The 27,841-nt window shown below is 39.5% G+C and overlaps 2 protein-coding genes across 8 annotated transcripts in view; both read left to right on the forward strand.

The window, feature by feature from the left end:
- ME2 (malic enzyme 2) overlaps nucleotides 1-3,808 on the forward strand; it is a 64,972-nt gene extending 61,164 nt beyond the window's left edge. For all 7 annotated transcript variants that reach the window (XM_079109015.1, XM_079109011.1, XM_079109012.1 and 4 more), the window contains one exon: nucleotides 2,782-3,808. In XM_079109015.1, the coding sequence (XP_078965141.1) occupies nucleotides 2,782-2,949 (168 nt within the window). In that variant the 3' untranslated portion in view covers nucleotides 2,950-3,808. The remainder of the gene's footprint in view (nucleotides 1-2,781) is intronic.
- A 10,741-nt stretch (nucleotides 3,809-14,549) lies between these two features.
- On the forward strand, nucleotides 14,550-26,411 carry ELAC1 (elaC ribonuclease Z 1). The gene is made up of 4 exons (XM_079109017.1): nucleotides 14,550-14,905; nucleotides 18,261-18,425; nucleotides 21,772-22,248; nucleotides 24,031-26,411. The coding sequence occupies exons 2-4, from the start codon at nucleotides 18,269-18,271 to the stop codon at nucleotides 24,495-24,497; spliced, it is 1,101 nt and encodes a 366-aa protein (XP_078965143.1). The 5' UTR covers nucleotides 14,550-14,905; nucleotides 18,261-18,268; the 3' UTR covers nucleotides 24,498-26,411.
- Nucleotides 26,412-27,841: the final 1,430 nt, after the last annotated feature.

Consider the following 27,841-nt stretch of genomic DNA (forward strand, 5'->3'; position numbering starts at 1 on the left):
ATATGCTGCCTTGTCACTGCGGGTTTCCTACTTCTCTGTTGACACCTGAGAAGGGAGCCTCCACATCAATATTACTCTGTCCTGACACTGCACTTTGGTGGCCTCATTACAGCAGGACAGTGAGCAAGGTTCGTGCTCACATTGACCAGGGAAAAAGGGTTCTTATCAGAGGGATGGGCTAGCTGCCAAGTAAAAGCTATGAAATTTATATATCAGAATTAAAGACAAAAGGCAAGAATATCTTAGGAGAAGAGGCATGACTGGTTGAGTCTTCCAGAAGGGTCTGGCTCTAACAAAGGAAGAAGCCCCTGCTTACTTTATTTTTATCGGTACAGACCTGTAGAAGCCTCTTGAAGAAAAGCAAGATAGCGGTGGGGGTAAGCAGGCCATTTGACTCTAGTGGATCACTCCCATCTCCAGTGCTTGTACTCGAACCTGAGTGGTGAACTAATGCAGGATACCACATGACTCAGGCGTTCTCGAACAGTGGATACCTAACTGTGAGTTCCTGAGACCAGGCGTTCCTGGTTAATGGCTTGAACTTCCCCGGCTCTCATACCAGTCGTGGATGGCTTTCCGTACAAGGTCCCAAGTGTTCTGTCGTCCTTCTCTGATACCATCCAGTGCCCTGGCACTGGAGGGGTGACTGGTTAAGGATGGAAGTCTTTGTTTCCCACATGGTCCTTGTGGGCAGCTGGGTGTGGGCAGCTGGGTGGCGGGGAGACAAGGTTCCCTACTTGCTGACCAGTAGGGATGAAAGTCCTGGATCCCTACTTGGCCTTCTCCGACACTACCCTGGTAGGTCTACTGTGGTTTCTCATTATAGCTTTGATGAAATCTGAGCTCCTCACTCAGCTTTTGTTAGCAGAGGTAGGGTGGACCACAGTTTTTTCTGTGGTTGTGAATAATTATTGACTGAAAGTTTTCTGTCTTGTTACACTGGCCTTCCTGTGCTTTAGCTAGAGAAAGCAGTCATTTGTTGAGGCTTTTGTCTGCATCTCTTGGTTTATGAGGGTTGCTAGCTTTTTCATCTCCAAATCTGAGGTACAGGAATCCAAAAGAAACCCCAAAGAATTGACTACCATGTTGTTCTTCATGTCTCTAGGCTCCTTGCTGGCCTGCCTTTTCTCTTCTCCTTTTAGAGTTGTCTTATGGTTGTTTCATGTACAGTGTCCAGCATTCTTGGTTGTACTTTGTGGAAGGAATAGGGGAAAGGCATGTTTGTTTTCTCCTCCTAGAAGAACACTTTTTTCCTGTTTTTACAAAAACTGAGGGCAATTTGGGCAACAGACACAACACATTTTCCATTACATAATATATAACATTAGAGATTGAACTCTTGTAACCAAAAGATTTTTTTTTTTTCTTTGTATTGGGGGTTGAACCCACAGGCACTTTACTACTGCACTATATTACCAATTCTTTCATTATTTTATTTTTTATTTTGAGACAGGGTCTTACTAAGTCTAGCCTCAAACTCAAGATTTTTCTGTTTCAGCCTCCTGGGTTGCTGGAATTATAGGTGTGCACCATCATACCTGACTCCATAGATTATTTTTTATTGACCATTTTCTTAAATCTTTCTTTTAGAAAAACTGATATAAGAAATGTGAATAGTGGTCATAATTTGGAATGGGAATTAGAGGAGGAGAAGGAAGTTAAAACTGTTTGGACTTATTTTATCATGTGTCACAATGCTTTTTAAAATTTGAAGGAAAACCATTAACTTGAGAATTTAGCTGGATGGCAAGCTCCCTGTGAGGAAGCTTTTTATATTCCTCATTTTATATCAGATGAAGGCTCAGAGGGTTTATCCTTACCACTTATGGCACATGGCTTGGTTTCAGAGATCAGAAATGCATTCACTGCACTTGTATTTCTGGTGTTGGACACCTGAGTTATAATAATTTCTGTGACTCAATTCATATTCTAAAACAAAGCCATCTGGCTCACTTTGTGTTGGGTTTTCACCACTGTACCCCTGTCAACTCAGCTTATAGCAGGGCCACAGGGATTGACAAGCTGGGCAGATCACTCAGGTGTGTCTACTGAACTGATAGTTGGTAGAACTTAAAGTTTATTTATTTTTTATTTTTGGACTGAACTATTAGGGAAGTGCTAATAATTCTTGGTCAGTGGTAGTGACTAAAATACATTAAATATATTATAAGGTGAAAAGCCTTTTTTTTTTATTTTACTTATTAATTCATTTATTTTGGCACTGAGGATTGAACCCAGGGACACTTTACCACTGCACCACACCCCCAGCCCTTTTAATTTTTTTACTTTGAGAAAGGGTCTCACTAAGTTGGTTAGTGTTAAGTTGCTGGGGCTGGACTTGAACTTATGATCCTCCTGTCCAGACTCTAGAATTGCTGGAATTATAAGTGCACCACCACACCTGATTTATTTTATCTTTTAAACTTTGAGCCCAGGGCAGTGGTGCACGCTGTAATCCCAGCAGTTCTGGAGGCTGAGGCAGAAGGATCAAGAGTTCAAAGCCAGCCTTGGCAATGGCGAGGTCCTAAGCAACTCAGTGAGACCCTGTCTCTAAATAAAATACAAAATGGGGCTGGAAATGTGACTCAGTGGTTGAGTACCCCTGAGTTCAATCCCTGGTGCCCCCCCCCAAAATTTGAATAGTTTCTGAACATTTTGAAGTAAGTCAAAGTAATGTTAATTTTTTATTTTTAAAGAGAAAAATACCATTCTTCTAAATTCATTTACCATGTTGTAATATTTTCTCTGAGAGCCTACACAATAATCTTATTTATTTTTCAGGTTACAGAGTACCTATATGCTAATAAAATGGCTTTCCGATACCCAGAACCTGAAGACAAGACCAAGTATATTAAAGAAAGAATATGGCGAAGTGAATATGATTCCTTGCTGCCAGATATGTATGAGTGGCCAGAATCTGCGTCAAGACCTCCCCAGATAACAGAATAGAAGCACTCACACCAATAAATATTTCCCATGCTTCAGGGACCCCTTTTTTGAGACAGAAAGAGATGTTATCAGATTTATGGTGTTTCTGGTTTTGTTTTTTTTTTTTTTTTTCTTCCCCGACTACTTTACTTGACTTATCCCATGTATCTCCATGTCTGTTGGGGGTGAATGTGTTAACTGTATTAAGGCCCACCAATACCCTGCAATCAACCATAATGCTTAACGTCCTCATTTGTAGCCATACCACACTCAAGAGATGTTTAAAATGTGTTTGTGGGTGTCTTGTACTTTTGGTCCTGCTTGCCAAGGTATTTGTTATTTACTGTTATAGGTAGCAATCTAACATCATCCAGTTCTTTAATTCTACAAAAATAGAAAGTTTTATCTGTGGATATGAATACCAAATTTTGAGAAGCAGCCCAATATTAAACAAATTTCAATGAAAAATTGTCAGTATCTAAAACTTTATCTGCTCCATTTTACCTTCATGCTCTGAAATTCTTTTATACTAGACAGACCAAAAGAAATATGGAAAAAAAAAAGTCCCTTTTTCTTATTTTCTGGAACTAATCAAGGCTTAATTATAACTTTAGGAGAGAATTATGGAAACTACTCCTGCCTTTAGACAAAGCAGTCTTTTGCAACAGTGTATTAAAATCACTTTTATTTAATAAAGTAATGTCTTAAATTTAATTGCTTCAGTTATACTACCTTATTGCCCAGCTAGAAATGTAGGTTTGCTTACTATGAAAACACACTGTTTCATTTTTTTAATTTCTATTGAGCGGGTATAAGATGCCTAAAGCATACATTACAACTAACCTCATGTAACTTTTGAAAATAAATCAGTTGTGGATCACATCTGAATGAGTTGTATTTAACTGGAGAAACTATACCCTCTTCCAACTGAGGCTCTTTATTACTTGAAATAGTTTCGGGATTCTCCTATAATGCATTCCTTTGAACATTGTTAGTAGTGACAACTCTTTCTCTATTAAAGGTGAATTCAATACTTTTTAGAGCTAAGTAGGGATGAATAAGGTAGGTGTTCAGACCAGGAGATGCCAATTTTAATCCCAGTAAAATGGATAATAATTGACTAACGCAACCAGTTTCTTGCATATTAAAGATTTTAAATGAAGATCCAGAAGCATCTTGAGGTATGGCATCTTGAGGTATGCCTTGTGTGCTGCAAGAAACAAAACTTCGAAATGCTCATTCTAGAATAGTAACCTTGTCTCATACAATTAGAAAAAAGAGGGGGACCTCGGGGTGTAGCTCAGTGGTAGACTGCTTCTGGCTTCAGTCCACAGTGCTAAACAATAAAATTAGAGAAGCTTCTGCTCCGCCTCCCTCCAATCCTGCCCTCTGCCCCAGACCATTAGGGGCAGATCCCTGGTGACTGTAGTTTGAGCAGGTTCTTGAGTGGTTCTGACACACACATGTACTTGCCCTCACAATCACTGCCTTAAGGCAGACTACAGAGTCATCTGGAGAGCTGACCAGTGCTGATGCTGATGCTGATGCTGATGCTGATGCTGATGCAGTGCTCTGGTTGGGGCCTGAGAGTCTGTATTTCTGATGAGCTTCTAGCTGTGTTGCTGATACAGCAAACACGCTCAGAGGTGTTGCTCCAGAATACTACATGTGGTGTGCTGTTTCAGTCTAGTGCTTATATACTATGTGCTTCTGTTTATATGAAAGAGATCAACTGGGACTCTTAGAGTAACTTTCATCTAGTTTTGTTAGTTTTTGGAGTTTTTATAAGAAAAATTAATGTAGAACTTTTTAAACATTTTTTTTCCTGAGAATACATTAAAAAACTAGAATACTGTTTGATTCTAAATTCTAGATTTATAGTATACTTAAGAGAAACTTAGCCTCCAGATTTCATTTGTAAAAGATTAGCTAGCAAATGGACATGTGAGATTTTTAAATTTGATATTCATTCTCTAAGGACAGACTTTACCTTATACTTTTCCTATAAATTATCAGCCTATAGAGAAATAGTATTTCCACTTTTTACAAAAGTGATGAATGAATTAAGACTGAAATACAATGATAAAAGCATGAAGCATTAGTCATTGTTCCCAAATAACAGAAGGCCCAAACGGTGGGGCCAAGGACAGGGGTGGCATCCAAGTTCTCCCGTAGCTCTTTTTTTTCCCCAGTAGTGGAGATTAAATACAGGGCCTTGCACATATTAGGCAAACTCTCTACCACTGAGCAACATTCCCAGCCCTTTTATTTTCAGACAGGGTCTTACTAAGTTCAGTTGCCCAAGCTGGCCTTGAACTTGTGATTCTCCTGCCTCTGCCTCCCAAGGCAGCTGAAATTGTAGGCATGTGCCACTATGTCAAACACATGTAAGATTTTTTTCCTCCAGCCCATTCAGTCTCCCAAGGCTAACTTTTTCACAAATACTTCAATGTTCTATTGAATTCACCAAAATGAAATCAGCTTTATTGGGTATATATAATACTTGAGCATTAATACAAGTCTCAAAACTCTCTACTGGGATTCCATTTAAAGGAAGTCCTAAAGAATGAAATAGCCCCAATACCATATTTCCAAGACAAGGCCATGTGGGTACAGCTGCAGGCATGTTGCTCATTATAGAACGTGGCAGCTTTGTGGTATTTGATTCTGTTGATTTGTGATTTACAGTTTGTGCATGTAAATGTGAAGTTGCAGATGAATTAAAGTAAGATTTAATATTTTAAATATTCAGGATAGTTTTAGCTATAGAAAACTTCCTCATCTGAAATCAAGAGTTTTGGGGGTTTTTTTGTTTTGTTTTTGTTTTTGTTTTTTAATGTAAGCAGAAAAGAAAAAACCCAATCCTTTATTTTCAAATTCAGCAAATTCCGGCAGGTTAAAATAGGACATGACTCTTAAGAGTTACTTAAAAGTAGTGCTAGATTTTGAAACACTAATTATTTTTCTTTCTTAAATAAGGAAAATTGTGCCCCTCAAAGAGAAAAGTAAATATGGAAATGCATTCATAGTTCAGTTACATAAAATACACGCAAATGACTTGAATGTATTGTGTCTTTGAGTAAACAGCATTTTCACATGATGACTGTTAAAAGTCTTGTTTTTTTTTTTTTTTCCCAAGTAAAATTTTATGACTTTGCTACTTGGGAATTTATTCCTACGTTCAGTGTACTGTAAGTTTTAAGACTAAGGAAGAAAACCAGGCATGGTGGCACACACCTGCTACCAACAACTTGGAAAGCTGAGGCAGGATGATGAGTTTGAGGCCAGCCTCAACAACGTGGTGAGACCCTCTGTGATTTAGCAAGACCCTGGCTCAAAAAGAGCTGGGGATGTAGCTCAGTTAAAGTGCCCCTGGGTTCAATCCCCAGTATCAAACGAGTAAGGAAAATCTGTGGTTATATATTCCTCAGTTTTCAGAATTTCCTTTTATGGTCTAGAAAAATTATTTTCCCTTTTCTACTGTGAAGTATATGTTCTAGCAAATCATTGATTCCTACATAGTTGTTGAATTATCACCAACAGATTTGACATACATAATTGCCAAGTAATAACAAACTAGATTGTATAAGTAGTGGCTACATTGTTCAGGAGTTCAGGTGTTCCAAGCATCTTGCATATTTAATCCACAATAAACCTGTCCCTTTTTTATAGACAAGGACAGAGGCACAGAGAGGTTAAATGACTTGCAAAATATATCAGGGTGAGTGGCGGAGCTGGGACTCTTAGCTCATACCCACCTCAGGGAAGAAAGGCCTATAGTGGTGATTTTATCTCAATTTTCAAGAATTGTTTCAGTTTAGCCAGATGTGGTGGTTCACTCCTAGGATCCCAGCGGCGCAGGAGGATTGGGAAATCAAGACCAGTCTCAGCACCTTGGAGAGGCCCTCAGCAACTTAGTGAGACCCTGTCTTAAAATAAAAAATAAGAAGAGCTGGGGATGTGTCTTAGAGGTTAAATGCCCCTGGGTTCAATCTCTGGTACCAAAAAGGGGGAAGAAAAAAAAAGTTTCAGGTAAAAATTATTAAGTCCTCAAGTGCATTTTACCACTTCACTTGATTTTTCTTTGTTCCCATTTATAATTCAAATACAATGTAAACTACTTATTTGTTAATCTTTAAGTATTGGATGTATAAGGATTTGGTTTTGAATGTGATAAATATCCCTAAAGATTTTAGTAGTTCACTAACACCTTTTGATTTAGTAATATTCATAGAACTACCAGCTGCTATAACTTCTGTGCAAATCAATTTGAAATGCACTTACATATTGTACTATTCAGTTTGTTAATCTACACATCGATGTGCATTTGTATTGTAAGATGTATTCTAAATGATATCTGTTGTGCTATACGCATATACAATTTCCGTTAAAAAGGTGAGAACAGTTAGAAAGTACTAATAGTAAATATGTGTGTGGAATAAGGAACTTCTAACAACCTATTTTAGCTAAATATTTGACAAAATTTCTACCCAATATTTTATTGTCTTCAATAAACTTTAAAATTAACTGAAATTAAAACCATATTAAAATAACATTGCAAGCATTAATCATTGACTTCAAGGAAGCCACACTTTGCAACTCATTGCTTAGCCTTTCTTACTTTTGTGTTTAAGATAAAATGCTGTAACAACCAGTCTTGTGGTAATTGTTTAAGGGAATAGTACTTTAAGGGACTGCCTCATGTAGGCACATTATACCAGATTTTCTTACAGATGGTTCCAAGAATCAAGTCTTAAAAACCTCATAGTTATGTGGATTATTTTTCTCTTTTTGTGATATATTACTTGTAATGAGATATATGCTCTTATATTTTCTTAGTAAAATTTTCCTATGCATAAAAAATGCTTGATGATCTTGTTTTTTAAAGGCTGCTATGTAAAGGACTTTTTTAAAAACTTGGCATTATCCCCTTAGATCAAATTCACATACTCCATAATACTTGACCCCCTGGGAGTTTATTATTAGACTTAAATGCAGACATGAAATATTACTTGTGCTTCTTATCTTTTCTCTATATTTCTTTATGTTCAACTTCCTACTCTATTTGTTTCCTGGCATTTCCCTCTCAGGTGAATCTTTGAAACCTTTACTGTCAAATTTCCTGCAACCTCAAGCTCAGCAGATGCCTTGTTTCCAATTTCTGAGAAAAATAGAGTCATCAGAAGAGAACCCAGGTTCTCCTACCCGCCAGCAGCCCAGGTGCTTGGAGAGAGTGAAAGGCTGCAACCCCAGACAGCACCTGCTAGCTGAGCTGGTGGTAAGAGCCAGCTTGGACCTTAGCTGGGCCTGGGTGTCCTGCTGAAAGTGAACTATCTCAGAACACCAACATCAGACAGGCCATTCTGACCAGATAAAAACGGCCACTCTGTAACCATGTCTGTACATAGATAAAATATGAACGTTATCCAAACCACAAAAGTGAACAACCTCCCCCAAATCCTGACTAGTATGACTAGTGTGATTGACTACTGATTTTTCCAATTATAGTTCTAGCCTCACTCTGGTTTGTACTCCCTATCATTTATTGAGATTATCAATCATAGAATTGTCTCTGCTCACCCACTAGCCCATTCCAAAGTACACACCAACTTCCACAGCCCCTCTGCAAAATCACTGAACCAAACAAACCCAAATCTTACAAAAGATATTTTCTTAATACCCACTTACAAAGATGCCCTACATTTTCCCCATGGCCTGTATCCTCCTCTACTGCAATAAGTAATAGATACCCATTGTGGTGATAAACTCAGCCTTCAGCTCTCCCATCTCCAATGCTTGAGGGGTGAACTCAATGTCCTAACCCTCTAATCCTGCCTTGGTGTTTCCTGTGAGCAGCCTCCATCCTTAAGATACCTTGGGGTTATAGCATCAGTTAACTCATTAGTGTACAAAAAGATGCATCACTTTGAAGATGCCAAGGATTTTAGGAGCTATTTGCCCGGAAGTGGGGAAGAAGTTCAAATACATATTTCACAATATCATACCCACTTTATTTTTGTATCCCCAGCACCTACAATAATGCTCAGCTCATTATCTGTTGAAAGAACACATTGTTCATCCAGAAATTTATGAACCTGAATTCATGAAATTCCTGAAATAATACATGATACTGTGATTGTGCCTTTTGTAGGGTGAGGCTCAATGATCTTTTCAAATTTTCTAAGGGCTCTTTAATTGCCCAAGATAGGTTATGAACAACTAAACAACATCATTTTTAAGGTCCATTGCAATTCTCCATTAGAAGGATTGGCACGGTGAATGAAATACAGATCCCAATGTTCATCAGTGCTGAAATAGGTAGACAAACCAATAAAAGTCTTCATTGCCTGCCAAAGTACTAACACTCAGAAACATCAGTAAGAGTGGTGGCTCCGTTCATGAGCACTAAGCAATGTGAATCTTAAGTACCATCTGCTCTAGGTCTAAACTGAATGAAAGGCAACTTTCAACACAAATAAATGTCTTTCTCAAGCTGGTCTAAAAATTATACGTAAAGACCAGATGTGGTGGCACATTCCTGTAGTCCCAAAGACTCAGAAGACTGAGGCGGGAGTATCATAAGTTCCAGGCTTCAGCAACTTAGTGAGACCCTGTCTTAAAAAAATAAAAAGGGCTGGAATTGTAGTTCAGTGATACAATGCCCCTGGCTTCAATCCTCAGCAACACACACACACAGTTAAAATAACACTTCGGGCACTGCGAAGTACGCATCCATGAGTACACCTCTCTGATCTCTGACTCTTAGGAGTGTAACTTACTACCAGCCCCAAGTACTGTGCTCTGAAATCCATCATCGCATTCACATGGAAGCCATGTCTGCTGTGACCCAGCCAACAAGTAGGGCAGCAGGCATAGTGTCACAGGCCCATTCCTGGAATCCAGGGGATTCTTCTGCAGGGTCATACTAGCTCAAGGCCTCCCTCTGGCCTTGTGACTCAGAACTGTACTTCAATCCAAGGTGCATTTTTACCCGACGTGTCTTCCTTCCCTCTCTCCTTCACTCTGAATCCAACCCCATCACCTTCTGAGGCTCTCACAGCTTCCTGGTTGCCTCCTGACTCTCACAGTCATTTCCTCTAACAAATTATTTGCATGTTTAATCTTACCTTGTTGTCTGCTTCTGGGGAGACCCAGACTAGCACAGCAGGTTATTCAGGATGTAAGCCTGCAAAGTAGAAACGCTGAAATTATCAGAGCTGTTGGTGAGGTAATTAGACTGTCTGGATTCCCTGATACTGTTTTTTTGTTTTGTTTTTCTCGATGTACTGTCCCTGTGATGGGCTGACAGATCTGACTCCATGAGAATGTTCTAGGCCAGACTCTAAGGGAAATGACTAAACAGACTCCATTTTGCTCTGAGACTCTATGTTATATAGGAAATAAGCTTCTCCCATGGGAATACCCCACTTCTGTGCCCATCATCAGTTACTTAGTGTGACATGTTTAACAATACAAAATGACAATTCCTATGTAAAGAAAAATTGCTCTCTTTTGATTCCTATTGCTCCTAAACAACGTACCATGTGAACAGTGATTGTGTGGATGTTGGTAACCATTCTTTAGTTTGTTCCTAGGTAAGGGTCATTTTGACCCACTTCTCCCTCTGTTGATGATCTCATGATGTTAGTTTGTAATTTCAAATCATAGCAACAGACACTTATGATTGATATGATTTTTGATATAAGAATCCTTACAACCCTGTGGTCGGGGCTGTTCTTCCAATAGCCTTTTTTTTTTTTTTTTTTTTTTTTTGTGGTGCTGGGGAATGAACCCAGGGCTTTGTGCTCATGAGGCGAGCTCTCTACCAACTGAGCTATCTCCGCAGCCCCCAATAGCCATTTTTGGGGCCACTGTGTGAGACAGTCAGCCAGCTTAATAAAGACTCAAATTTGGACTTCTCAGTGGTGATCGGTCTGTTCTTAAGTTGCACCCTGTAACATCCCAACTCCAGGTCATGTTGTGAATTAATCTAAGCTAATTTGGACACATATCCCCACAATAGGTACTTTCTGCTCACTGACAGTGCCAAAGAGATTTGAGGTAGGCAAGAATTAGCTACTCCCTACAACCTTATTACTAGGTTTTAATGAAAACAAGGCTCAAACAAAATTCTGCCATATATGCAAAACATTCAGTAAGCAAATAGACACAAAACCATTCATACTATGCTACTATTGTCTTAATCTGTTACCCAAGTAGACACAAAACCATTCGTACTATGCTACTGTCTTAGTCTGTTACCCAAGACTGGGTGGTTTAAACACAGGAATTTATTTTCTCACATTCTGGAAGCTAGTACTGTGAGATCAAGGTGCCAGCAAACTTCTACTGAGGGTTCTCCTGGTTTGTAAAATAGTCTCCCCTTATCTTTGGAAGATACATTTCAAGACCCCCAGCAGATGCCTGAAACTGCAGATAGTACCATCTATCTACATATGTATATATTTCCCCCCAGTATGCCCTTCAGTACTGTCCCATGGTACCAGAGCTATTCTGTCTTTTCATGGTTTTTGCTCTGATGCCTCCTTCACATCACTCTCTTGTGCTCTGGGGCCATCACTGAGCAAAGTAAGGGTTACTTGAATACAAGCACTGAGGTATCATGAGAGTTAATCTGATAACTGAGTGACTAACAGGCAGGCAGCAAATTCAGCACAGATACATTGAACAAAGAGATGATTCACATCTCAGGTGGAATGGAGTGAGACAGTGTGAGATTTCATTGTGCTACTCAGAATTGCTTGCAGTTTAAAACTTATGAATTGCTTATTTCTGGAATTTTCTATTTCATATTTCCAGATCACAGTTGGCTATGAGTAAGTAAAACTACAGAAAGTGAGGCCTTGGATAAGAGGTCTGCTGTGTGCTCACTGTGTGCTCACGTGACCTTCTCTTGATGTGTATGTATGGAGAGGAGAATGGGACAGGTACACAAAAGCAAGCATACTCTGGTCTCTCTTCCTCTCCACGTGAGGATATTAATCCAGGATCGGAGCCCTGTGCTTGTAACCTGACTTAATAATCTTAATTACTTCTGTAAAGGCCATATCTCCAATTAAAGTGGGGGGCTGGAATGTAGTTCAGTGATACAGTGCCCCTAGGTTCAATCTCCACTACCAAAAAAAAAATGGTACAGCCCCTATGGAGAGAATTTTAATAACGCCTGGTAGAATTGACTGTGAGTGTGAATGTGTGAGTGAGTGTGCGTGTGTGTGTTTACCCCTTCAGCCATCATTCCTAATTGTTGGGAAATGATGCCAAAGATATACTTGCAGAAACATAATTTATGCACAAGGCCATTTGTCACCCCACTGTGACAGTAAAATGAAACTGGAAACAACTCAAAGGACTGATTGACTAAATTATGATTTACAACCACACAGAAAGTACTAGATAGCTATAATAAGGAATGAGGAAGACCTTTGTTTCTCATACTGGATTGTGCCAGCCAAAGTTGTGTGCTGTTTGGAACTTCCTTCCAAAAAGAATTGCTGCAACGAATATATCTTTATTGTTTTTTGTTTGTTTGTTTGTTTTCTTTTACTGTGGGTTTTAATTACCATCTGCGGTTGCTCACTTTTAGGTTGAAGAACTTCCTTTAGTATTTCTTGTAAAGTTGGTCTGATAGCAATAGATTTCCTCCGTTTTTACTTGGCTGGGAGAGTATTTTGCCTTCATTTTTGAAAGGTAGCTTTACTTGATATAGGCCACTCATTGACAGGTGTTTTCCTTTGGGCACTTGGAATGTGTCATCTCCCTGCCTCCTGGTTCCCACTGATGAGCATCAATATGTTGGTCTTTGGGTTCTCCTCTAGGTGGTGAGTGGTTTTCCACTTGCTGCTTTTCAGGTTTTCTCCTTGTCTTTGACGTTCAGTATTTTTACTATGGTATATCTATGTGTCTCTTTGGGTTTATTCTGTTTGGAATTTGTTGAGCTTCTGAAGAATGTAGAAATTATTGCTTTTCAATGAATATGGGAAGCCTTTTAGTCATTATTTCTTTTTAATATGTTTTCCTATGTTCCTTTCTCCCTCTACTTCTGATCCTCCTAATATACCACTGTCAGTACTCTCTTTTTTGTGTTTGTTTATCCTCTTGGTACAGGGATTGAACCCAGGGACACTGAACCACTAAGCCACACCCCGTCATTTTTTTCCATATTTTTATTTAGAAGGTCTGGCCAAGTTGCTTAGGGCCTCTCTAAGTTGCTGAGGCTGTCCTTGAACTTGAGATTCACCTGCCTCAGTCTCCTGAGCCGGTGGAATTATAGGGGTGTGCCAGTGTGCCAGGTTCTTTGTCTCTTCCTATTCTACCCAGTTCAAGTCCCACCTCTTCCTGGCTAGTGATCTCCTTTTTCTTTTTCTTTCTTTCTTCCTTTTTTTTTTTTTTTTTTTTTTTTTTTTTTTTCAGGGGGTGATGAGGGTTTAATCCAGGATCTCTCACATACTAGGCAAGTATTCTACCACTGAGTTACATCCCAGTCCATTCCCATAGCCTCTCTCTCTTTCTTCCTTCCCTCCCTCCCTCTTCTTTCTTTCTTTCTTTCTTTCTTTCTTTCTCTTTCTTTCTTTCTTTCTTTCTTTCTTTCTTTCTTTCTTTCTTTCTTTCTTTCTTTCTTTCTTTCTTTCTTTTCTTTCTCTTTCTTTCTTTCTTTCTTTCTCTTTTCCTTTCCTTTTCTTTCTTTTTTCTCCCTCCCTCCCTCCCTCGCTCCTTCTTTTCTTCTTTCTTCTGTTCTGGTGATTTAACCCTAGCTCCATCCCCAGCCTTTTATATTTTACACTTTGAGACAGGATCTCACTAACTTGCTGTAGCTGGCCTCTAACTTGCCATCCTCCTGCCTCAGCCTCCCTAGTCTCTGGGATTGCCACATGCTTCCTTTCCTATAATCTTAACCACTCCTTTGCCTTTTCATTTGTTCCTCATATTGTTAGTTGGTTGCCATGACATTTTAAAAATTCCCTCAGCACCAAAAATTACACAAACCACAGATTTGAAACTCCATTAATACGTGAATAAATAAGTCTTTGAAAAGTCCAAAAAGTAGACTGGTAAAGGGAATTGAACCCAGGAGCACTCAACCACTGAGCCACATCCCCAGCCCCCTTTTTTTTTTTTTTTTTTTTGTATTTTATTTAGAGACAAGGTCTCACTGAGTTGCTGAGGGCCTCGCTAAATTGCCTCGCAAGCACTCTACCAACTGAACTATATCCCCAGCCCGAAATGGGGGTTCTTGATCTCTCTCTTCTGGTAGTTTAAAAGCCCTACAACTTTTTAAAACCTCATGCCTATCACTGTCTTCTCTTGTAATCACTACGTGACCATTCTATACATTGCACACCTGGCATGTTACCCGAGAGAAATGTCTGCAAGGCTTGGGGCAAAGACCCACAACTAGCTTCAGACTCTAAGCAAATGCTAAGCTTAGATTAACGTTGGAATAACTACATGGTCATTCTGATAATGAACTAGTTCAAAGGCCCTTGAGTTTTCTTAAGGCTTTCCAAGCTTAAGCTTTCAGGCCTAGTGGCTAAAAGATTCATCCCAACCAAAGACAAAATTACACACATTTTTGCTTGGGCAAAACATCAGGAAGCACATTCTTGTATGAAAAACACGACACGGGAAACAAAAGAAAGCAAAAACCAGAATAAACATTTTCATTTTTGGTGCAGTCGCTCTGGCCATCATGCGTCACGGCCACCATTTTATAGCGACCTTGAAAGAAGGCGGGCACCTGCTGGCATTTTCCCGGCGGACCCCTGGAGCGCTAGGAAGCTCTAGGAGCCTGGCCCCAGGTGGGCGCCACCGAGTGCAGACCTCCGGCGCGCCCTAGAGCGGCAGCGTGGGACCCTGCCGGCGGCGCACTTCCGCCCGCACGCGTCGCTGCCCCGCGGATTGCTGGGCCTCGGAACGGGCCTGCGCCTCCCTCGGCTCCTGCGCGGGCCTCGGGGAGAGGGTGAGTGGGGCAGGGTGCGCAGAAGCAGGGCGGGCGCGCTTCCTCGGGACTCGCGGGCTCGGCTCGGCTCGGCCCGACCCAGCCTGGTGCCGGGGAGCCGGGCCCCGGGAGCGAGGACGCACCTCGTCGCTGTCCCCGCCAGAGCCTCGGCTGCCTGGCGCTGCTGCCGCCGCCCGGCCCGCCTTTTGCGAAACTGACGCGGTCTTGTAGGGGAGCCTGAGCTCGCTGGTGGCCGGAGGCCTGGCCTCTGGCTGGGCTCTGCTTGGCCACTCACTCTCCCTCCGAACCACGGTTCTTTCAGCTTTAAGATGGAGGACGGCAGTGTCTGCCCTACCTACGCCACTGGGTGATTGCTGGGGTGACACTGACCGCCTGGAAACGGAGGAGTGCCGTTTCTCAACTGGGCAGCCAGTGGACTCACTTGGGAAGCCTTCCCAGTGTGAGGCCCCATCGTCTCCCGTGATTGTGATCTGCAGCCGGGACCGGGAACCGCGGCCCGGAGTGCCAAATGACAACTGTGATCACCGCCAGAATGTACATTTAGTCGAAGGTGGATCACAGTCGTGAGAAGGCCAACATCTGGTTTTTTTTTTTTTGGTTTTTTTTTTTTTTTTGGCCTAAGAAGACAGGGACCAAATCTGGTTTGGCCGCTTTTTAATTCCTTTTTAATTCCTGGTACCCGGAGTGGCGCATGTCACAAAATATGCATCATTGATTACATGAATTTCTAATTACTTTCTGACCTAGTGGGAGGGTTTCAATTATTTAGTTTGTTTTTAAACTTTATTTTGGAAATTTTCAAACATATATGAAAATAGAATACTATGTTGAATTCCCAACTCATGATCAATCTCGTTTCATCTGTTACCCCCACTGTGTTACTTAAAGCAAATCTGAAATGTATTATTTAATTGATTAAATACTTGTCTATTTTTATAAAACACGATAACTATTTCTGAACATAAAACCATTATCCGTCATATTAGCATTTCATATTATCAACTATCCAGTCAGTGTTTACATTTCCCCAATTATATCTTCCCTGCCTCTCCCCTTACCAATCTGTCCAAATCAGGATCCAAACAAGCTACACACTTTACGTTTGGTTGGTGTCTCTAAAATCTCATTATTTTTTTCCTTGTATTTCACTTGTTGAAAAAATCAAGTCATTTGTCCCCCAGTGATGTTTCTTAACAGCCTGCACGTTCCTTTTCCAATCCTGTGAGTTCCTTTAATAAACGTATTTAGACCTACAGGCTTTTTCAGGTTTTGGTTCTATTTTTTTGGCAAGAAAACCTTATGGAGGTTGCTGACTATACTTCATATTGCATCATCAGGAGTTAGATAAGATCTTGTCTCTTTGTAGACCTTTTGTGTACAAATTGCACTACCGAATAACTAGTTAATTGACCAGGGAATTATAGAAGGATACCAGCTAATGACTGCAGAGGAAATAAGAGAGTAACACCTTTTGGCAACTCCTAATGAAATAATAGATCCTAGCAACGATCACTAGTATAAGTTAACATCAGAAAGACAATTTGGTACTTATTTGGTTTATTTCTGGACTTCCCTTTCCTTTCACCTGTATTTATATGACAGTATTCTGCTTACTGTATCTGATTAATATAATAAATGTAATTATATGAAAAGGCAAGTCACTACTCACTACTTTTTGCAATTTTCTTGCCCATTCTCAGAGATTTATTCTTTTTCATGTGATCTTAGGATTGTTTTGTCCCAAGGCACTTCTCACTGGAAAGCTGATAGAAGTCACACTAAATACATCCATATTAATTTTGAAAAGATGAATATTTACATAATATCAAGTCTTCCTAGCCAGTTACATAGTGTGTATCTCCATTTATTTGAATCATTTAGGTCCTGTTCCTGCTAATTTTATTTCTGATGATTTTATGATTTGGTTTTTTGTTTACATAAGACCAGGATTTCCCCCTCCCCCATTTCTGTTTTTATCTGGTTAATCCTAGGACCAAGAAAAGCTATTAATACTTTTGATCATATTTTCTTATTATAGTAATTTTTCTTAATATTGTTTTCTTCTCCAACCACCAACATGGAGTAATGTGCAAAATCTATAATTGGCTATGTAAAAGTTCCTGTTGATACTTATTTATTCTATTTGACACACATCTCCCATCATAGAAACATATCTGAGATGGCAGTTGTGCCCAGAAATAGTGAAAGGAATAGTGCCAGGAGTTGGTAGAAATCTAAATATTCAACAGGTTATCAGTCACTTAAAAGATCAGAGACCCATAACCAGTCACTTAGGGAAGTGAGACATTTGCTCAGCATTACAATGAAATATTAGCATTACTGTAGAGTAATATAGAACATTACTGTTCATGATAGTTCAGAGGAAGGGCTGATCATCATGGGCACCAGAGGCACTGCTTGTGAGCATAATTAAATATAATCTCTTACCCAGAACCTCAACTGGTTTGTTACTGTTTAGCGTTTATTAGAACTTTAAAAAAAAAAAAAAAAAAGAATGGAAATTACAGAATTCCCGTGTGCCCCCTCACACCTCACCTCTTAGTTTCTCCTGTATTAATACCTTGCTTTACTATGGCATATTTGTTACCTTTGATGCCAGTATTGCCACTCTATGATTAACTAAAGTTGATTTTTCACTGTGTTGTACGTTCTTTGTACAAGTGACCAATGTGTCTGTCCGTAATGTAGCATTCAAAAATAGCTTTTTGTTTTTGTTTATTTTTTATTAAAATCTTTTATTTTTACAGACTACATTTTGATAGTTTTGTTGTCCTAAAAATCCCCTGTGCTCACTGATCTTTTTACTGTCTGCATAGTTTTTCTTTGAAAATGCCATGTTGTTGAAATTCATCTGTGGTGTTTGATTGTTTTCAGTGCTGGGGATTGAACCCAGGGCCTCATGCATGCAAGCACTCTACTACTAGGCTACACGTCCAGTCCCTCAGTTATAGTTTCTAATTGATTGGGTCTAGCTGGGTTTATTTTTGTATGTATGCTATGTAGACAGTCAATATAAGGTTTGGTAACTTGTCATTTTAGTCATTTAAGACTTATAACCAGGGCTTGGGATGTAGCTCAATGATAAGAGTGCTTGCCAAGCATGCATGAGGCTCTGGGTTCTATCCCCAGTACTACTAGTGGAATGGGGAGTCGGGGGAGTGTTATAACCAAAAAACAAATAGGGGTTGAGCATGTAGCTTAGAGAGCACCATTACCAAGTGCAAGGCCCTGGATTCAATCCCCAGCACCCAAAATAAATAAATAACAGTAAATCACACAGTAATACATTTTCGGTACAGTGGTTTGAAATAATAAGGTGATTTTTCTGTTGCAGGGTGGAAGATGTCTATGGATGTGACGTTTCTTGGGACCGGTGCAGCATATCCATCCCCTACTCGGGGTGCCTCTGCTGTGGTCTTTCGGTGTGAGGGTGAATGCTGGCTCTTTGACTGTGGAGAGGGGACACAGACACAGCTTATGAAAAGCCAACTGAAGGCAGGTTAGTATGCAGTCAGTATCTCATTAAGATTATTTTTTGTTCTGCTTCATTATTTTAGTTCTCATTGGGCCTGTTGTTCAGAAACAGCCCTGATGGTTGCAGTCCTACTTCAGTGCTGGAACTCTGGCAAGACTTGGGAGGCCCCCAGGCACCCTGCCATTCCCACTGAATTTCTTGAACTTGTTTATTTGCCTTTCATTCACTGTATAAATGTCAAGAGCAAGAATTTTGTAGGCTTGGGAGGTGCAAGATGAGAGGGCTACATGAGACATTGGGTGGGCACTGCCCTAGCAGGGAACAGTGGACATACGTCTCCACCAGGAGATAGTTGTCACGAGAGAATGCAAAGGGCAGTAGGTGTTCAGAGGAGGAAGATGCTCTCAGAGGCTTTCTGATTCTCCTGGGTTAAGTAGTCCCTCCCTCACCACATTCTGTTATTTCATCCTCTTTTAATTATCTTCTTAGCATCATCAGTATCTGGAATTAAGTTATTTAAATAGTTTTTTTCTGTGTTCTTTATATCCCTGTATGATAAACTAAGTTCACTAATCACTTATATACCTAGTAGATGCCCAATAAATATCTGTTCAGTTTGTGAATGTGTAAGACATTCAGCACCCTGCTTCTCATTTTTTAGGTCTTGATAAATAGCTACTGCAGTAATTCCCACAACTCATACAAGGCGTGGTACTTGATGACAAAAGGAAAGAGCCTTCTAGTGACCCAGGATCTTTTGGCCTAGTGACAGAAATGGACATACAGTCATCAACCATGTAATTATAATAAGTAGAATAATGGAGGTATTGTCCAAATACTTTTGGGGGTACTAAATGTGGAAGAGCACATGCTTAGCATGTAGGAGGCTCTTAGTTCAATTCCTAGCACAAAAAACCAACAATAAAATAAAATGATCATAAAATTATTATTCAAAGTATTACAGCTGGGCACACAGGTGCATGCCTATAATCTCAGCAACTTGAGAGACTGAGGCAGAAGTATTGTAAGTTTGAGACCAATCTTAGAAATTTAGCAAGACTGGGTTTCAAAAGAAGAAATAAGAACTTGACTGGGGATATGGCTCAGTTGGTAGAGTGCTTGCTTTGCATGCACAAGGCCCTGGGTTCAATCTCCAGCACCACAAAAAAAAAAAAAAAAAAGAAGGAAAAAGGGTTGGGATTGAAGCTCAGTGGTAGGGCACCCCTAAGATAATTCCTCAGTACTGGGGGATAAAAGGATTACAAAACCATGTTTTTAACATGATTATAAAAATATAAAAGGGGTTGGGGATATAGCTCAATGGTGGAATATGTGCTTAGCATGTGTGAGGCCCTGGGTTCAATGCCCAGCACCAGAAAGTAAATAAATAAAATGATTTATGTAAATCATTTAAAAACAATTATAAGTGTATAAATATGCTCATTGTAGAAGTTTAAATAAAACAAAGTGTAAAGAAGAGAAACCCAAGCCCCTTTCCCATAGATAAATTTTCTATACAGAGAGATATTGTAATGGTATGGGTATATTTGTGTATATGTGTGTGTAGTTTTGCATGAGTGGAATCACACTGTACTTTGCATAACCTGTTTTTTTTTTTTTTTTTTAGCTGAGCAACAGGTACAATGTGTTGCAGACCTTTTCCTATGAAAATGAGTGACTTTAATTGCCCTAAGAATCATTATTTCAGAGGATGCTTAGTATCATTATTTTCTGAGGATGCTCTGTATTCCACCCCTCTCTGGGCAGTGTTTCTCCATCACTTCCTTGTTCTCAAATGAAAGGGAATGCATGTGTTCTTCATTTGATAGTTTCCTCATACCTTTGATAATTGTGGTTGATGTTATTTTTCCTTCTAAAATCAAGTTTCTTGAAAAATGAAATGTTTGTCTTCCCTGAAATCGTGATAACCGTGGGAACCAATTTTCCACTTACTCAATTTGCCTTGCTTGCTTTGGGTTATGGACTGTTTTGGCATTCTACTCTGGCTTTGTTTTGGAGTAGATCAGGAGAGGACCCAGAATATCTGATGTTGACAGTTTTGAGGCCAGCGAGTGATCTGGGTTTAGCTGCCTGTCGTCCATGTGTCTGTATAATCTTCAGGTCACTCTTGGAGGTGGCTTGGCAGCCTAGATAGGTCGTTGACGGAAATGAAAGGATTCTTGAAGTCAGAAACAGTGAAAACAAGGACTAAAAAGAGAAAAGAGAAAAGAGCATATTGAAATCTCTAGTGAGAGAGTGCCTCCAGGGGATTCTCAGGGTCCAAAATCAACCTCTGCCCAATCCATTGTTCTCTGCCACTGCAGCCTGGGTTGGGAGGTGTCACTCTGGGAAGACTGGCTTGGAAAACATTTGCTGTCGTAGCACAAATCACATTGCAATAAACAGTTCCTGTTCTTTTATGGTATCAATAAAAAGATCCTGTACTTTTATGGTATCAAATGTTTAAAATAGGTGGGTCTTGAGGTAGGCCCAAAAGCCTGTTATACTGGAAATGTGCTAGTTGTGATTTTTACTTTCAAAATGCCTGTGGTGCACCTCAGAAAATGCTGATGTGGCATCTTGCCACATACCAGCAGTAAATTCAGTTTACCATTGGCTAAATCAAGTTATAACCTAACCAGTAGTTCACTGAAAAAGCTAATGTATTAGCTCAAAAAACAAGAGATGGGTACAAGATATGGGTCCAGGGGATCTGTTCTCCAGTCTGCATTGTGGCATCTGTTGCCCACCTCCTTCCTCTGTTTCTCACCCAGTTCCTCTTCTTCTTTCCCCCCCTCCCGTCTTCTCCCTGCTTCCTCACTCCCTGTCCCTTTTCTCCTTCGCCTACAACCTCACCCGAATAGGCAGGCTCTGACTTGGTTGGCTAATCCCTGTCCAGTGTAGAGTCCTTAAAAGGCAGTTTTGGGTTCAGGCGCTGGCCCAACCATTCGGAGTCAGTGGAACATTTTGTTTTGTTGGAAATACACATTCTCTGTTCCCAGAGGGGGCAGTAGGGGGCAATGTGACTGCCAAATGCTTTTGACACTTAGACCCATCTAGTTAAGTGAATTATTTTGATACACATTTACATTTCATTTTTTCTAAAATGAGAAATTATATAGAGGAAAATACTGTAAAACTTATGTCATTTGAAAATGTTTCATGAAAAACAAGTTCTATCTTACTTAAAAATCATCCAGTGAAATAAAGACTTTCTTACTTCTGGAATCATGTTGCAAGATGTAAAGGAATAAGCATATGATGGTAAATAAAACTTCTAAATTTAACTTCCTGATTTTATGTAAGTTTGTTTCATATAGCTTTGTCTCAGGTCTTATTTCCAAATATATTTCTTTGTCTCAATCAAAAGGGAGAATTACCAAGATCTTCATCACACATCTTCATGGAGACCATTTCTTTGGCCTTCCCGGGCTCCTCTGCACAATCAGCCTGCAGAGTGGCTCTGTGGTCACCAAACAGCCAATTGAAATCTATGGCCCTGTAGGACTTCGGGACTTTATCTGGCGAACCATGGAGCTCTCTCACACAGAGTTGGTGTTCCCTTATGTGGTCCATGAGTTGGTGCCCACAGAAGACCAGTGTCCTACAGAAGTACTGAAAGAATCTCCACATATGGATAAAGCAACAGAGAGCTCCACCTCTCTCAAAGAGGGACAAGGAAGAACTATCCTATTAGACTCAGAAGAAAACTCATACCTTCTTGTTGATGATGAACAGTTTGTTGTAAAAGCATTTCGCCTCTTTCACAGAATTCCCTCCTTTGGATTTTCAGTTGTAGAAAAGAAACGTCCAGGTAAACTCAATGCACAGAAATTGAAAGACCTTGGTAAGTGGTTTGTTTTGCTTTTTTTTTTTTCCCCTTTCTTTATCAATTGAACTGTTTTAACTGAAGCCATTAGAAGTATCATATTACCTTTCTTTCCTGTATCTAAGACTTGAAACTTGACATTTTCTGTATTCAATTCCTTTGCCCAAAGTTTATTTATTAAGGAAAATCCTTGGGGCCATAAGATTTTATTCAGAACAAAAGTCAAATATATAGTATATTTGAATCCTCTCTTCAACTTCCTGGATCCACATTCCTTTGTTTTTTTGTTTTATTTTGGTACTGAAGATTGAACCCAGAGTTGCTTTACCACTGAACTATATCCCCAGTCCCTTTTATTTTTTATTTTGAGTCAGGGTCTGCTAAGTTCCAACTTGTGGTCCCCTTGCCTTAGCCTCCTGAGTTGCTGGGATTATAGGGATACCCTACCATGCCTGACTGGATCCACATTCTTCATCTGTCTTGTACTGTCTTAGGTGGCATGGTGGTGGTGGTGATGGTGATGGTTTTAGGTCTCTTGTCTTCAGTTTTGCTTTTTTTTTGTGAAGGGAGGGTAGCACTGGGGGCCTCCCATATGGTAGGCAAATGCTGTGCACTGTACCACTGAGTTATACTCCGAACCCTCCTGGCTTCCTTTTGAAGTCTGTTTTCAGTGACATCTTTGATCTGAGAATTTTTTTCCTAGGGTCTTAAGCTTACAACCTAAATTACAACAAAGTACTGCCAGGGCTTCCTGCTCAATCTACTCTGTCTGCTCATTCAACCTTGATTAATTTGGTGTTTAGCACATTGCATCTCAACCAGTTTTACATGCCAGGGTTTGTCGCAGTGGGAAGGAAGCACACCAAGATGGTCTTAGGGCCCATTGAAGGCTTCACACCTCCTCCATGCTAGCCCTCATGCAGGAAGGGATCCTTAGTACCGCTTATAGAGCAGAGACACAGTGCATTCTGCCTCCATTTCTGCCTTTCTTGGCATGATGTGACCATGCCTATAAAAAGCATGGTGATATTTTTTATGTTTGTCTCTTTACATATACAGTCTCTTCCCCAATCAATACAAGATGCTACATAATGAGAAAAATGACGTAGGTCAAAGGTATTTTATTATCTGAAAACCTATGGAAACAGTTACTTTTGGAAATTTTAAACATGATCTGTGTTGGAATTAGTTATTGCTATCTTGATACTTGTTTGTAAGCACTTGTCCAGAATGATGTTCAGGTGTTATTCTAGATTAATGTGAGATTTAAGCCCAGGTTGGTAAATGTAGGACTTCCCAACCTATGAAGAAGATTTGTGCAGTTATCTAAAATGCTCATTGATCTTGTGATCCAAACAGTCTTATCTAACAAATTTTTATTATGTTAGTTTGTAGGTATCTGTCTTGACTAGCATTGATTATATTATTATTTAGATGTACTCTTTTAATTTTACCCAAAGATGAACTTATTAAATAAAATACCTTCGAAAGCTATTACTCATATGCAGGGCAGAGAATCAAAACTGTCATCTTGACTATAATAAGGTCTTAGAGGGACTTAGGAACTTAAAAGTCATCTGATACATGTGCATGGAAAGTGTTTTAAGTGTAAGTAGTCAACACTGAACTTTTAAAATGTACATATATTCTAGTTTCCACAAGTAGTAAAACATTTATAATAATTATGAAAAGAATTGGATGCCTTTTCCATCTTCTATTTGCTATGCTATTAAAATAGACTCTTTTAAACAGTCAAAAATTCCATATCCATGATGTAACATTGTCTGCCTTCATCACTAGGTGTTCCACCAGGTCCTGCCTATGGGAAGCTGAAAAATGGAATCTCTGTTGTTTTGGAAAATGGGGTTACAATTTCTCCCCAAGATGTCTTAAAAAAGCCTGTTGTTGGAAGAAAAATATGCATATTGGGTGACTGTTCTGGGGTTGTAGGAGATGGAGGAGTGAAACTGTGCTTTGAAGCAGACCTGTTGATCCACGAGGCAACTCTTGATGATACCCAGATGGACAAAGCAAAGGAGCACGGCCACAGCACACCTCAGATGGCAGCAACATTTGCAAAGTTGTGCCAGGCAAAGAGGCTGGTTCTGACTCACTTCAGTCAGAGGTACAAACCAGTTGCCTTGGCCAGAGAAGGAGAAACAGATGGCATTGCAGAACTGAAAAAGCAAGCAGAATCAGTATTAGATCTCCAAGAAGTGACTCTAGCAGAAGATTTTATGGTGATTGGCATTCCAATCAAGAAATGAAACAGGTGTTCATATTGACATGTCTGTGAATGTTGCTGAACCTACAGTCCAGATTTTTTTTTTTTTCTTTTGTTTTTGGTCTGAAATTATTTTGGCCCTGATAATCCTAAAAAGGATGGAGCTGCATCATTGAACTAACTCATTAGTGAGAGGGAGCAAGCTTTTTGATAATAAATCATTTTTAAAAGAAGTAAAAACCACCCAGCATCATTCTTAAAATGCATATTTGACAAAAAGATTTTTCAGGTATTCTCATTTTATGGCTACTGTCACAGATATAAACCATACTCCATGCAGTCCTGGACTTAACTTCTACCCAGCTTTCTTGCTGTTATTGGCAAGGTACACTGAACTCAGCCCTCTTGGCTAGAAATGGTATTTTGGCAATTTGTATTGAATCTTTTCATATTATTAACAGAAGAGAAAGAGCGAGTCACGAGACATTGTACATGCAATATTAACAATAGCATGCAATGATTTACTGGAATATTGAATTCAGGACTAGGCTAAGTGATTATGTTAGTGTTTTATTGAACTTTTTGGTTTGCTCTTAGCCCAAAATTCTCATCTGAGTACTGTCCTAGGAATTTGGAAATTGTGGGAATGTTTTCTTGTCACAATGACTGAGGGGTGGTAGTGGTACTGGTATTTAATCCGTAGGGGTCAGGAATGCTAGATGTCTGCAGAGTTTGGGTTAGTCCTGTAGAATACAGAATTAACTCACCCCAAAATGCAAATTGCAGACCTGTTGAGTTATACAGCAAGTTACAATTTATACTTCCAATTTGAATATGCTTTACCAAAATTAGTGACATATTGAGTTGAATTACTATGTAAGTTGAATCCAACAACAGATCCTGAAGATTGAAGATTATGTCAGAATTGGAATGCTGTATCAAAAAATTTTTTGAAAGAACTGAGCCATCAAGTGAAGCTTATGAATCTGGAGGTAAAAAGTCATATTTATTACTGAGGTTTAATTTACATGTTCCCATTAATAATTCTTTGAGCACAACCTTAATAAATGTTCTTTTAGAATAGCTTTTCCTTATGAGCTTATGTTCTGTGGAAAATTAATACAGAATGCTGATTCATTCAAAAGGGCTCCCTAATCAAATCAGTTTAGGGAATGCTTTATGCTATATGTCCCCTCTGGAACTGGGCTTGTGCCCATCAACCTATTAAAAACAGAATTGCTTGGAATGTATAAACCAGGTTTGGTGCCAGAAAGACCTGATTTCAGAATCCCATTTTGTACTTTATATAGTACCTCTGTGTAGTCTGGAGCAGATTATTTATTGTCTCTTAACTTCTTAAACTTGTTTATCTCCAAAATGCTGATGGGGGGTGGGGGCTTGCTTGATAGGATTGTTGTGAAAATTAAGTGAGACAGTGCAGGTCAGGAGCATATTGGGTAAAGGTATTGAGTCCTGCAGTAGAGGGCTGTCAAGTCTTTTTGAACCCCTTTCTCAATGCTGTCTATTACATCACAAGAACCTAGAGAGCTGTATACTACACAAACTTAGAAACATTGTCAGAGTGTGTTCTCTTAAAATTCTTTGTGTTCTGGAGTTTCTTTGGTCAAAAATTTGACTCCTGGATGGTTGTGGAGATGGCACAGTAGTGGTGATCAAGAGAGCTGTGCTTAAATTCTCAGGCATCTCTAGAATGGCTGGATTCTGTCTGACTAGACTTTTTGTCCCCAAAGTGCCCAGATTTGATTAGATAAAGTATGTCTTTGTTTCCAAACTCATTTTAAACAAGAATGAATTAGACACCCACTGTGTGCCCAAACCTGTACACAGGGAATGGCTGTGACTAGTACCTCCAATGCATGGAGCCCTTAAGGGTAGAGACTATGTCCTGGTCACCTCTACATTCTTAGAAATGCCTACCCACAGTAAGCACTCAGAAATGTCTCGAGAGTGCTCTCTTCAGAATGTACTTATGTGCCTAGGTCATCTCGTTACTGTACTTGTCAGGAACTTAAACTGCCTGGTAGGCAGTGCCCCTTTCACTGAGTAGTGAACAAGTGCCAAGTTTTATTGTGTTGGGTGTACATAAATGAGTACAAAAGAGACACGTTTATGGCCCTGAGCTCATAATCTAAGTGTAGATAAGTAAACAAAAGTAAATATCTAGTTCCTTCAGATGTTCTCATCTTGTAGCCTGGTGCTTAGTTTTGCTGCTTCTGGGCTTTACTTGGTAGCTGACTTGAGCCATGCTCTCGGACTCAGGCTTTATAAATATATGTGGACTGAGCCCCATGGTGAGAATTCTTTCTAGATCCTCTTTTGGCCTTGATTTTGTTTTTAATGCTAGGAGAGTTCTAAGAATTTGTGGAGCTAGAATTAAGAATGAAGCTTATGTTAGACTTCTCAGAACCTGTAATCTACTCCTGGTGATATATGACTAAGAGGGAAGGGGAGGGGTAATTATGTGCACTGTGCCTCCAAGTTTATTTGATCACTGAACCCTCTTTTAGCCAAGGAACATCTTGGGTTATTGAGAAATACTATTCCTTATTACTTCTAAAATGATTATGTAAGTTTTACCAGCTTAATTTATGGAAGTAATGATTTCCATATCTGTACTTGGTATACTGCTTTCTTTGTCCTAAATTGACTTTCAATTGCCAGGAGTTCATAGATACCTGCCTATTTTAGGTTAAAAAAATATGCACTTTCTAGTTCTCAGAAGTTGTTTAGACTTGTCCAAATGGAACCTAAATCAACTGTTGCTAATACTCATGCCTCATTAATGTGCTTTGAATAAACTTTGCATCATAAAAGCAGTGTTTGCTCCATTAAGAATTGTTTATTAAGATTCAAGAAAGGAAGGCAATTATTCATAATTCCATTGCTCAGAGCTAGTGCTTTGGGTCCAGGGGTCTCAAACTGAGGTGTGAGTTGGGTGTGTAAGTAGACAGAGATCCTTAAGCTCTGCTTCCAAGGCCTAAGTCAATAGGTTCCCTATGGAACCTGAGAATTTCTGTTTTTAGTAAGTCCCTCTGGCGATTCTGAAGTATGTGGGTAGTGGACCGGCCTAGGAGAAAAAAAATTGTCTTATTTCTATGTCCTTAAGTTGGAGTGTGTCTAGATATTTTATGCTTATACATATGTTTGCGTATGTATGTATATTATATACATGTATACATGCATATTTTTACATGTAGGCTGACTTTTGTTTTTCTCATGAGCATTTTCCCATAGTATTAAGTATTCTCTGAAAGCATGAATTTAATGATTTTATAGAATTACATTCTACAGATCTAGTAACATTTAACTATTTTTCTATTATGGTACATAAAGATTGTTTTCCATGATTATAAATAATACTACCAT

Source organism: Sciurus vulgaris (assembly GCF_902686455.1).
Source record: "Sciurus vulgaris genome assembly, chromosome: 13".
Taxonomy (NCBI): Eukaryota; Metazoa; Chordata; class Mammalia; order Rodentia; family Sciuridae; genus Sciurus; species Sciurus vulgaris.

Excerpts from the sequence above, each read along its gene's own strand:
- ELAC1 (XM_079109017.1), top strand. The coding sequence starts at position 18,269 with ATGTCTATGGATGTGACGTTTCTTGGGACCGGTGCAGCATATCCATCC. Across the intron at positions 18,426-21,771 it reads GAAAAGCCAACTGAAGGCAG|GGAGAATTACCAAGATCTTC; the intron begins GTTAGTATGCAG and ends CTCAATCAAAAG. Across the intron at positions 22,249-24,030 it reads ACAGAAATTGAAAGACCTTG|GTGTTCCACCAGGTCCTGCC; the intron begins GTAAGTGGTTTG and ends CTTCATCACTAG.